Source organism: Cherax quadricarinatus, chromosome 11, assembly GCF_038502225.1.
Source record: "Cherax quadricarinatus isolate ZL_2023a chromosome 11, ASM3850222v1, whole genome shotgun sequence".
Taxonomy (NCBI): domain Eukaryota; kingdom Metazoa; phylum Arthropoda; class Malacostraca; order Decapoda; family Parastacidae; genus Cherax; species Cherax quadricarinatus.
In genome coordinates this window covers 50,416,875-50,429,993 of record NC_091302.1, presented here as the reverse complement: position 1 = coordinate 50,429,993, position 13,119 = coordinate 50,416,875, and the positions used below count along the sequence as shown (strand labels likewise).

The following is a 13,119-nucleotide window of genomic DNA, read 5'->3' as shown; positions in this document are numbered from 1 at the left end:
TATTAGATGTACTAGTCATTATATTTTGTTGTTGCAGAAGTACTATGAAGATTCTATGTTCAATAAAGCCTAGAGATAAGGCCTGTGTTTCTATCACAACAGAAGGATGGTAGATTGCCTCGAAGGCCTAAGGAGTGGGCTTGGGCTAAAATATTATACCTCCAAGTTGTGTCATATGCCTTCTCAAGGTCAAAAAATATGGCAATAACTGAGTGGTTATTCGCAAAGGCATTACGAACATACGTATCCAAGCGTAGTAAGGGGTCTATGGTAGAACGTCCCTTACGAAAGCCATATTGACGAGTGGAGAGACTGTTGCGTGTCTCTAAATACCACACTAAACGTCTATTTACTAGGCGTTCCATCACTTTGCAAACTGCACTGGTAAGAGCAATGGGACGATAGTGGGAGGTTTCATGTCCCGTAGTGCCTGGTTTGCGGAAAAGGAGAACAATGGCAGATTTCCACAGCTGTGGAAGAACTCCTTGTGACCAAATAAGATTGTAAAGGCGTAATAGGACTGCAAGGGCTGACTGATGTAAATGTTGTAGCATACGAATATGAATGTCATCGGGCCCAGCTGCTGATGATCGGCAAGCTGAGTGTGTTGCCTCCAGTTCTTGAAGTGTAAAAGGCACATTATACTGTTCTTCTCTGAGAGAAGAAAAGTCCAAGGGTGCTAACTCTCTGGCAGACTTTGAGGAAAGAAATGAGGGGCATAGATGGAGTCCCTGAGAAATACGGACCAGATGATTGCCAATTTCATTGGCAACATCTAGTGGGTTTGCTATATCAACACTGGCAACCCGCAGAACAGGAGCTGGGTCAGGAGAATATTTACCACTCAGTTTTCGTACTTTTTTCCAGACTGCACTCATAGAGGAAGCAGAGGTGATGGTGGAGACATAATCTCGCCAGCAAGTGCGTTTAGCGTCACAGATGACATGGCGAGCGATCGCACGCTTCTGCTTAAAATCAAGAAGTCTCTCTGTGGTTCTATTGTACCGGTACCTGCCCCATGCAGCGCGTTTCAAACGTACTGCACGAGCACAAGCAGGAGACCACCAAGGCATGCATTTCTGAGAATGCCTGCCCGAAGTTTGGGATATAGAATGAGAAGCTGCGGTTAAAACGGAGGACGAGAAGAGGTGTAAAAGCTCATCGATGGAGGACGAAGAAGGAATCTCTCTAAAAACAGTTAGGTGTGAGTAAAGGTTCCAATTTGCCTGATCAAATTGCCAGCATGGGATGCGAAGAGGTGGTGAATATGAAGGGGAAGTAAGAATGATTGGGAAATGATCGCTGTCATGTAAGTCCGGAAGAACAGACCAAGTGAAGTCTAATGCGGCAGAGGAAGAGCAGACTGAGAGATCGATGCAAGAGAGAGTGTGAGTACCTGTATTTAAAACATGGAGGGGGTGGATGGCAAGAAAAGCCTCTAACTGAATGCCACGGGAATCACAGTGAGACCCCCCCCCCCAGAGGAAATGGTGGGCATTAAAATCACCAAGTAACAGAATCGGTGGTGGTAATGACGAAACAAGAAAGGCAATATCCGGAATAGATAATGCCCGAGAAGGAGAGAGATATAAAGAACAGAGCATATACCACGTATGCAAGTGGATACGGGCTGCTGTGTAATGCAGCAAAGTACGAACAAATAGCTGATTCAAAGTTTCAAATTCAAAGTTTATTCTCTATAAGGATTACAATGCTGAGTTTACAGAAATTTGGTTATTATGTGGTTTACATGTAGTAAAATTGTGATTACAGAGTGTACCACTAGAACGCTTAGCATGGCTAGGCATTTCGGGCAGATGGTACGGAATATCAGTGCGTAGAAGAAGGGCACTTTCATTAAAGGTCCCATCAGGAAAAGGATCTGAAGAATACAATAAATTATAGCCTGAGATGGGAGAAATAACAGCAGAGTGTAATTTTGGTTCCTGTAAGCAAACACCAACAGGGAAAAACTGGGAGAGTAACATCTGAAGCTCACCCCAATTACCCTTGAGGCCGCGTATATTCCACTGTAAATAGGCCATGATTGGCAATGATAAAGATACCTGAAATCCACAGGTAAGGGTTCCTATGGACTAGAGGGGTTAGAAAAGTCCACATGCGGAGGCAGTGAAAAACGTTCAAGCAGCGAAGGAACGGTGCGCTGTGAAGAAAGGAGTTGCGCAGATGGAGTAGAGGAGAGAGAAGGAGCGGAGGGTGGATCAGTGTCCATTGATGGTTTGGTCTCTGCAATATATTCAGAGATTGCTTCAAGTGTTTCAGAATTCAGAGATGTCGTATGGGAGACAATATTGGAAATGGTAGGGGGAGGATGAGTAAAGATTGGAACTGTAATGGACTGTACCAAGGTAGGGGGGGCGAAAGGGTGGAGGGAACTGGAGAAGCATGGAAGGGGACAAAAGAGGCAGAAACCTGGGAGGTGGCAGAAGAGGAAGAAACTTGGGAGGGAACAGGGGAGGAAGGTACAGTACGAGGAGGAGGGTGAACCTCTACACTTGTAACAGAGCCAGTGAGAGGGGGAGAACCAGGTACAGAGACAGGGAAGGGAAAATGAGGAGATGGAAGATGGGTAGGAGGTGTTAACGGACCTTTTTTTTACTTTTGAGAAGTAGAGGGACGATTGGGAGGAGGTGTCATACGAGATCTCGTCACTACTGAGGCTTGTGAGAGAGAACACGAAGAAGCGAGATCAGACTGAGACGTTGAAGTAGGGACGTCTGAACCGAGGACAGCAAAAGAATTAGCTACAGGAGTGACTATGGGAGAGGTAACCACAGAGGTGGGTGCAGAAGATGGGATACCAGAAGTGGGGGGACGTTTTGAAACATGGGAATAAGAAACACGAGGTAGTCTCCCTTGGAGGCGGAGATGAGAAACTGCCATGGCATAAGGGAGACCTTCTGCCTCTTTGAGGTAACGGATTTCCTGCTCGTTTAAGTAGACTTGACAACGGCGAGAGTATGAAGGGTGAGCCTCATGACAATTAAGGCAAGAGGGAGGTCGATTGCAAGATGTGTTAGAATGGTCATCGGCACAACAGACTGGGCATTCAGCGATAGATCTGCAATATTTTGCTGGATGGCCAAATCGCCAGCAATTTCTACACTATTGTGGTGTAGGGATCACCTTTCGAACTTGCAACCGATGTCCTGCTACATAAACTGAGGATGGGAGTTCATGGCTGTCAAAAGTTAAACGAGCCACATTGCTAGGGTATTGTCTCCACCCGTAGGCAGGAAGAACGGAAGTGTCTACCTTGAGGATTGGGAGATCTTGGAGTTCCAGCTGTTCAAGAATGTCAGTGCCACATGTCTGGAAATTTTGTTGAACTATGGTATGGGGCAGAATGACGGTATCACTACAAGAATTGAGGGAATGATGCTTTTCAATAGTGACAGGAACAGTATCGATATGGGAAAGACGAGAAAGCTCATGAGCCTGGGTAGCATTCTGTACGGTGATGATGCGCGTACCGCTCTTAAGAGCATGAAAAGAAATATCTTTACCAACATGGCGTAGGAGTGCCTTCCAATACTGTGGTCAGAAAGATAGGCAGTAGAGGAAGTCGGTCGTAAAGTGAAGAATTTGGTCCATTGTGCAGTCTGAAACTGAGCGTGGAAAGGTAGTGAAGGACGTGTCGATCTTTTCTGAGAAGAATGAGAAGGTGGAGAAGTATCATCAGCAGGTAATTGTCGTTGGCGTTTAGGCATGGGACCAGAGCTGGTCCAATGTGGAACGGGCCGGCAATTCGAAAATTGCTGCACCGTAGAGGGAGAGGCTGGAAGCATAGTCAGAGGAGAGCGAAGGTCAGATAAATCGAAGGAGTCAGTCGAGGCCTCAGTACCTGAAGCGAGTGAGGAAACAGCACCGGCAAGAGGTACAGAGGCATGAGGAGTGTCCGAAGAGTGGTCCAAAGACAAGGCGGGGTCAGAACGGGGTGCGGTATCAAGAAGGGGCCCGGGGGTAGCAGGTTCATGGACTAGGGCTGCCATGGTTAGGTTACTTCTTTCTTTTTGTTTTTAAGAAAAAAAAAGAAAGAAGAAAAGAAAATAAAAATAAAAAAAAGAATAAAAAAAGGGGGGACCGGGGAGGGATAGTTCCTAGGAGAAATGAAAGGGCCAGAAATCTCCCTCCGCGCCCAAGAGGACCTCAGCACCGCAAGTAGCACAGATGCAGCATGGAACCTACCCATCATGCCAGTAAATGTAAACCGGCAATCCGGGATAGCAACCTCACATCTGCCGAGCTACCTCAGTGGACAAAAGAGAGGGCGGCTGGAAATCCACCACAAAGCATACCTCCTTCGGCCACCACCCCCGGAATCTGAAAGGTGGCTTCCAGAGATACACCCATCGCCTGAGAGACACCCAAAGCCACCCTCCGGGATACCGGAGAGGGATCAGGACATCCCCAGGCAATCCAGATTCCACGGCAGACTACGCCACTGCCAAGAACCTCAACGGAATGGGATGGACCCCGGTACCCTTTCCCCTACCTAGGAACTAGCGTGCCTGTGGGAAAAAAAAAAAAAAAAAGGGGGCAAAAGGGAAGAGTGGGGAGGAGGAGGAGGAGGAGGATAGGAAAAAGGGGAGGATGGGATAGGGAACGGGGGATTGGGGGGTAATTAGGTTCGGTCTGAGGAAGTAGACCGACAGGTCTAATTCCTCAGACCAAGAGCCTCTTCACCACGCCAAGGAGCCCCCCTTGAAGAGGCTCACTCCACAAAGGGGGGCAGTAAAGCAATAGCAAAGAACTACAGACCGATAGCGTTAACATCCCATATCATAAAAATCTTTGAAAGTGTCCTAAAAAGCAAGATCGCAACCCATCTAGATACCCATCAATTACACAACCCACCCTCCTATACCCAAAATTTCTGCTGTACACTCTAGTATTGCATTGTTAAATGAACCCCCCTACTTCTCTGGCTTCTCATTACTGTACTCTCTGGCCCATCTTTCTCTCAGTAGTTGTTTATATCTTATTTATTTATTATTTTCTTATTTAAAAGTTATCCCTGCATGCTATTGACAATGGACAACCGCAACTAGAAAGCTTCACAACTGTTCAAGTGGTCGTCACAAATGTCTTCGAGAGTCCCCCTTATTTTTGTATCCTAGGACCGTGTATGCAGACGCTCTATATGACTGGTAAGTTAGCCACTATGCTGTTTGATTATCTAGGTAAATTATTAGTCACTAACATAGTCACTTTGTCCTTTTATTATCATAATAAAGTATCTCCGGAGGAATATCTTTCAAGTGGCTGCCTGAATTCTTTTTTCTTCCTCGTAGTTTTCTATTATGTTTTGCTCTGTCTTCAACATTCAGCATATCCAGTTTTTGTAATTCATTATGGCCTACATGCTCTCTTGGACCCAGGTTCAGAATGAATCTCATCAGGGTGACCTAAAAAGGAAAAACAAAAGTTGTTCTTTTTAAATTTAGTAATTTATACTGAAGGAGTTACTAGCCCCTTGGTCCCGGCATTTTAGTCGTCTCTTATGACACGCATGGCTTACGGGGGAAAAATTCTTTTCCACTTCCCAATGGAGATACATATAATATATGTATACATATATAACTCTTGTTTACAAAACTTCTTGTATAATTGATTTTTCTTTTGATTTTTTTTTGTTTATTGGCAGAAAATGACCCTAATGTTAATGCAACATTCCTTAATGCTACCGATGAAGATAATACCAATGTTGATGACCCTAACTCTCCAAATTACGACACCGTCCACTATGAAATTATTGGTAGGTGAAGAGATTGTTTGAAGTTGTTGGTATGTGGAGAGATTGTTGGAAGTTGTTGGTAGGTGGAGAGATTGTTTGAAGTTGTTGGTAGGTGGAGAGATTGTTTGAAGTTGTTGGTAGGTGGAGAGATTGTTTGAAGTTGTTGGTAGGTGGAGAGATTGTTTGAAGTTGTTGGTAGGTGGAGAGATTGTTTGAAGTTGTTGGTAGGTGGAGAGATTGTTTGAAGTTGTTGGTAGGTGGAGAGATTGTTTGAAGTTGTTGGTAGGTGGAGAGATTGTTTGAAGTTGTTGGTAGGTGGAGAGATTGTTTGAAGTTGTTGGTAGGTGGAGAGATTGTTTGAAGTTGTTGGTAGGTGGAGAGATTGTTTGAAGTTGTTGGTAGGTGGAGAGATTGTTGGAAGTTGTTGGTTGGTGGAGAGATTGTTGGAAGCTGTTGGTTGGTGGAGAGAGTGTTGGAAGTTGTTGGTAGGTGAAGTTTATTATTATAATCATGGGGTAGCACTAAACCCATAGGATTATACAGTGCATGTGGGGGGGACGGGATGAAAGGCATTCAGGTTCAATTCAGGGAACTGGAGCACAGATCCAATTCCCGAGATCAAGAGCCCCTCAGCAGCATCAAGGAACCTCCCTGAGGGGTGGTAGGTGGAGAGAGTGTTGGAAATTGGTCGTTAGGTGACAAAAGATTGTAGAAATTATTCACATTAGTATGTATTGAATATAGTCACAGCTTAAGTCGTGTCTAAGTAAAGGTAAGCTTGACTCGCTTGAGTCGTGTCAATTATTAAAGTGACATGGCTTTGACACCTTAATAATAATAATAATAATAATAATCTTTATTTCTAAAAGTACATGATACAACTTATACAGACCATGGCTGACATCAGTAACATAATATATAGAAAGCCCCTATTTATACCGAGTATTTCGGGCAATTTAGGTTAATTTTGTTCCCAGGATGCGACCCACACCAGTCTGCTAACACCTAGGTACCTATTTACTGCTAAGTGAACAGGGACAGCAGGTGTCTTAAGGAACCACGTCCAGTGTTTTCACCCGTACCGAGGATCGAACCACGCACACTGTGTGAGCTGAATGCGCTGCCAACCCAGCTATAGGAAGTACTTAGATGCTGGTAACGAGCTCTTGATCCAATGAATGACAGTCACCCTCCCTTTTCTTGGATCGGTAGTAATTAATAACATAGATAAGTAAGAAATAAATACTGTCTCAGGACCCCCTCCCCCCGGGTAGCTTTATCAGTCACATTCAAAAGAATTTACGGAATATCGTAAACTCTTATGAACCTTCTATGCAGAGGAGCTTGGAAAGGCCTTCATAGTACACCCTTTTAAATTTTAGGACCTTTTCAATTGCATTACACCTCCCCCCCCCCCCAAAAAAAAAGAAGTGTGGAATGATAGTGCTGTGTGGTGGCGAGAGAATGACATAAAGAATGCTTGATTTGCTATGCCGCGCCGGGCCGGAAGTACCGGCAAATCTCTAATGAATGCTATGCCGTGTCTCTGACGAGCTACTTGGAGTCATTGAAGTTTACGAGATAGTTGTGAGAGCCTGAGTGTATAGTGTATAGAATATAGTGTATAGTTGAATCATGTACTTATAGAAAGATTATTATGAGTATTATTATTATCATTATTACTATCATTTATTATTATAGAGGAAACTTCAAAATACATTTCGGTCTACCCTGGTCCATTATCAAGTCGCAGTTTGATAAGTGTCCAGGACAGGCCGTCAAGTCGTCTGATTATTTGCGATTCTCTTATTGTTTAAATTCTTCACTGCAGGAGGCAATGTTGACGACTTTGAACTTGTTAAAAACACCGTAACAGAACTCAGCTTAAAGAATAAACCCAATGGTCTCGACCGTGAATCTAAGTCGGAATATCAAGTTCAAATCCAGACGTATAACAAGGAGGAAGACAAGATACAATCAACAAACAACACCCTGGAGGTGAGTTTACCTGGAGAGGGTTTCTGTGGTCAGCGCCCCCGCGGCTCTGTCTGAGACCAGGCCTAGTAATGGATCAAGGTCTGATCAACCAGGCTGTTACTACTGGCCGCACGCAAACTGACGTATGAACCACAATACGGTTGGTCAGGTGCTGTCTTTAGGTGTCTGTTCAGTGCCTTCTTCAACACAACCAGGGGTCTATTAATTTTTATATTTTTTAGTAGTCACAAGGCATCAACATTCATTGTGTGATGGACACTACTCTCTTGAAACAAACGCAAATTGCTTATTAGGATAAAATACGATTTTGTCCAGATTTTTATTGGGGGGGGGGGGTAGCGACCCAGGATAACCTAAGAAAATCAGTGCGTCATAGAGAACTGTATATGTCTTATTTCCATTTGGATCCTTCAATCTTGTCCCCCAGGATGCGCCACACCAGTCGACTAACACCCGGGTGCCTACTTGCTAGGGTGAACGGGGACAGCAGGTGTAAGGAAACCCACCCAGTGTTTCATCCATACCGGGGATTGAACCACGAACACTCAGTGTGAGAGGCGAGAGCGTTGCCTACCAGGCAAGGCCAACCATTGAACAAACTGGATGCATTTTTCTCGTCTTAGGAACCTTGTAGGTGGCATTCAGAAGATAATTTCTATTTCAGGATGAACCAGGTTTCTGTTACAGCAATAATATACATGTTTCCTGCCTATGTAATTAATCTTAGATTGTCCATCGTCTTATGCTACGACTGTTAGTTAGGTCACTGGACATATCATACCCTAATGGAAACAAGTCATTTTAACTGACCTTTTTGGTGGTTATTCTTGGCAATTCATACATATGTTACTAAGTAAGATAATTGTACTCAAGTGTACCTGTACCTGAATGAACTTACTTCCCTATCTTTCTCCCCATCTACCCACAACCTCCTCACCTATCTGTCTACCCACAACCTTCTTGCTTATCTCTCCCTGTCTACCCACAACCTTACGTACGAACCACAGCCCGGCTGGTCAGGTACTGACTTAGGTGTCTGTCCCCTTCCCTTTTGTAGACAATCAGGGGTCAATTGGTAATCTCCTTTATGTATGCCGAGTGGCAAATGAACAGTCTTGAGCCCCTGACACTTATTGTATTGTCTCATAGGCGCCCTTGCTTTTCATTGGGGGAAATGTTGCACCACCTTCCAAGTCTTTTGCTTTCGTAGGGAGTGATTTTCGTGTGGAGATTTGGGACTGGTCCCTCTAGGATTTTCCAAGTGTATATTATCATGTATCTTTCTCGACTGGTCTCGAGTTCAGGTCAAGGAACTTCAACTGTTCCCAGCAATTTAGGTGCTCTATTGTACTTATATGTGCAGTGAAAGTTCTCTATATCTCCAGGTCTGCAATTTCGCCTGCCTTGAAAGTGATCGTTAGTGTACAGCAATATTAAAGCCTAGAGAGAAAACAAGCGACTTGAAGATAATTATCATTGGCTTGGCATCCCTTGTTGTGTTGAATTTTCTCATTAACCATCCTACCATTAGTTTTTCACTCTACTGTATGGTTGAAATTTGTTTTATACTCCAATGCAGTTTTTATTTCCTCGAGTTTTCCATAGTGGAGTAATTGAAATTTGTCTTCAGTGAACTTCATATTGTTTTCTGACGCCCATTTAAATAGAGACTTTGTCCATGTTCACTTGGAGATTGGCAGTGTCCTCGATGGATGACACTGTCATGCAAATTCTGGTATTATCAGCAAAGGAGGACACTGTGATGTGGCTCACATCTCTGTTTATGTCAGATATGAAGACGAGGAAAAGTTTGTTTTGCATATGGTGTATTTCTGACATTGAGGTTAAATTACTATCGAAGATACGGTACTATGTTCCACAGTCAGCCCTCCTGGCCCTATATCACTCACTCATTTACCCTTACCTCACCTATGGAATTTGTGCATGGGGCTCAAAAACAATAAACCATCTCAGACCATTAATTACCCAACAAAAGGCTGCAGTCAGAATGATAAATTCCCACTACAGGCAGCACACTCCACCAATATTCAAAACTCTAAGCCTACCCATTATACAAAACATCCATCCTTATTGTTGTACCTACTACATACATAGAACACTTAACTCGGATATAAACCCTCCACTCAAACTTCTCCTTACCAGCCTCAACAGAACACATGACCGTAACACAAGGCACAGATCACTCTTTGATATTCCTCGTGTCCATCTCACACTATGCAAAAATTCAATGCACATAAAAGGCCCAAAAATCTGGAATTCATTACCTGTGAATATAAAAGAAACACTGTTTATAAATTCAAGTCTTGTTAAAAACAACTTACTCACCCACAATTAAATAAATACTGCATAACTGTTTCTCATAAATTATAACCTGTGACCCTATCAAACTTTTTTTTTAATTACATTACCTAATAGAATACTCCATTATCTTGAATGCACAGTAACTCATCAAATGACCATATGATCTGTCTTTGAAATACGTACTCATTTTTGCTTAATTGTTATTTGTTTACTATCATTTTTACCACTGAATATATCATTGCTTAGTTAATCTCAAGTTAATTTTAAGCCTGCCCATAATGCTCTACATACAAGGGGCTTTTAGCATGTTACACTTAATCACTGTATTTCTTTGTACATCTATGTATCATGTCCAAATTAATAATAAATAAAAATAAATTACCTGTATATAACTGGTTCTCTCGTTACAGGTGACAATACTGGTGCAGGACATGAATGATAATGCACCAGTGTTCAATGACAGTATGATATTTGCAAGTTTTACCGAAAATGACAACATAGGCAAGCCTATTGCTACTGTAGAGGTAAGGATAAATAAATCATGTTTCAACGTTTATGGAGTTGGGGGAATTAATGTGTTTACCAGAATTTAAAGTTTCGTGTGATATGTGATAGATATTTAATAAATGACAATGATATTCCCTTGTAGTCCTAAATTAGGCTTTTAAAATCTTGCCTAAAATGCTCTGTATAACCACGAGCTTTCCGCATGAACTCAAGTGTCGCCCATTTCTGCATAAACAATATATCATACTGAAAAATGCTTGAAATTTGTATTTGTAAAATTACGGATTAAGGAAGAGCTCAGTAGAAGTGTACACTAACTCGCTATGACTCATCTTGTTACGACTAGCCTCCCCCCCTAAATCTTGCTGTAACTAGCTACCCCCCCTAAATCTTGCTATGATTAGCCTCCCCCCCTAAATTTTGGTATAACTAGCTACCCCCCTTAAACCTTGCTATGACTAGCCACCCCCCCCCCCTTAAATCTTGCAATGACTAGCCTCTCCCCTATATCTTGCTATGACTAGCCTTCCCCTCTAAACCTTGCTATGACTAGCCACCCCCCCTAAATCTTGCTGTGATTAGCCCCCCCCTATATCTTGCTATGACTAGCCTCCCCCCAAAATTTTGCTGTGACTAGCCTATCCCCTAAATCTTGCTATGACTAGCCTTCCCCCCAAAATCTTGCTGCGACTAGCCTCCCCCCTAAATCTTGCTATGGCTAGCCTCCCCCCTAAATCTTGCTATGACTAGCCTCCCCCCTAAATCTTGCTGTGACTAGCCACACCCCCTCTAAATCTTGCTATGACTAGCCAGCCCCCCTAAATCTTGCTATGACTAGCCACCCCCCCTAAATCTTGCTATGACTAGCCACACCCCCTCTAAATCTTGCTATGACTAGCATCCCCCCCCTAAATCTTGCTATGACTAGCCTCCCTGCCTAAATCTTGCTATGACTGGCCTCCCCCTAAAGCTTGCTATGACTAGCCTCCCCCTCTAAATCTTGCTGTGACTAGCCTTCCCCCCTAAATCTTGCTGTGACTAGCCTCCCCCCTAAATCTTTTTATGACTAGCCTCCCCCCTAAATCTTGCTATGACTAGCCACCCCCCCCTAAATCTTGCTATGACTAGCCTCCCCCCTAAATCTTTTTATGACTAGCCTCCCCCCTAAATCTTGATATGACTAGCCACACCCCCTAAATCTTGCTATGACTAGCCACCCCCCTAAATCTTGCTATGACTAGCCTCCCCCCTAAATCTTGCTGTAACTAGCTTCCCCCCTAAATCTTGCTATGACTAGCCTTCCCCCTAAATCTTACTATGACTAGCCTCCCCTCTAAATCTTTTTATGACTAGCCATCCCCCGCTAAATCTTGCTATGACTAGCCACCCCCCTAAATCTTGCTATGACTAGCCACCCCCCTAAATCTTGCTATAACTAGCCACCCCCCTAAATCTTGCTATGACTAGCCTCCCCCCTAAATCTTGCTGTGACTAGCCTCCCCCCCTAAATCTTGCTATGACTAGCCTCCCCCCTAAATCTTTTTATGACTAGCCTCTCCCCCTAAATCTTGCTATGATTAGCCTCCCCCTAAATCTTTTTATGACTAGCCTCCCCTCTAAATCTTGCTATGACTAGCCTCCCCCTAAATCTTTTTATGACTAGCCACCCCCCTAAATCTTGCTATGGCTAGCCTCCCCCCTAAATCTTGCTGTGACTAGCCTCCCCCCCTAAATCTTGCTATGACTAGCCTCCCCCCTAAATCTTGCTATGACTAGCCACCCCCCCTAAATCTTGCTATGACTAGCCACCCCCCTAAATCTTGCTATGACTAGCCACCCCCCTAAATCTTGTTATGACTAGCCTCTCCCCTAAATCTTTCTATGCCTAGCCTCCCCCCGAAATCATGCTATGACTAGCCACCCCCCTAAATCTTGCTATGACTAGCCATCCCCCTAAATCTTGCTATGACTAGCCTCCCCCCCTAAATCTTGCTATGACTAGCCTCCCCCCTAAATCTTGCTATGACTAGCCTCCCCCCTAAATCTTGCTATGACTAGCCTCCCCCCTAAATCTTGCTATGACTAGCCACCCCCCTAAATCTTGCTATGACTAGCCACCCCCCTAAATCTTGCTATGACTAGCCTCCCCCCTAAATCTTGCTATGACTAGCCTCCCCCCTAAATCTTGCTATGACTAGCCTCCCCCCTAAATCTTGCTATGACTAGCCTCCCCCCCTAAATCTTGCTATGACTAGCCTCCCCCCTAAATCTTGCTATGACTAGCCTCCCCCCTAAATCTTGCTATGACTAGCCTCCCCCCTAAATCTTGCTGTGACTAGCCTCCCCCCCTAAATCTTGCTATGACTAGCCTCCCCCCTAAATCTTGCTATGACTAGCCACCCCCCCTAATTCTTGCTATGACTAGCCACCCCCCCTAAATCTTGCTATGAGTAGCCACCCCCCTAAATCTTGCTATGACTAGCCACCCCGTAAATCTTGTTATGACTAGCCTCTCCCCTAAATCTTTCTATGCC

At 44.0% G+C, this 13,119-nt stretch overlaps 1 protein-coding gene across 1 annotated transcript in view; it reads left to right on the top strand.

Moving 5' to 3' along the window:
* The window catches only part of LOC128687561 (cadherin-AgCad1), a 107,352-nt gene that overhangs the window by 54,921 nt on the left and 39,312 nt on the right, over positions 1-13,119 (top strand). Inside the window, exons 27-30 of the mRNA XM_070084114.1 lie at positions 5,033-5,171; positions 5,669-5,779; positions 7,590-7,756; positions 10,489-10,602. Of these exons, the coding sequence (XP_069940215.1) occupies positions 5,033-5,171; positions 5,669-5,779; positions 7,590-7,756; positions 10,489-10,602 (531 nt within the window). The remainder of the gene's footprint in view (positions 1-5,032; positions 5,172-5,668; positions 5,780-7,589; positions 7,757-10,488; positions 10,603-13,119) is intronic.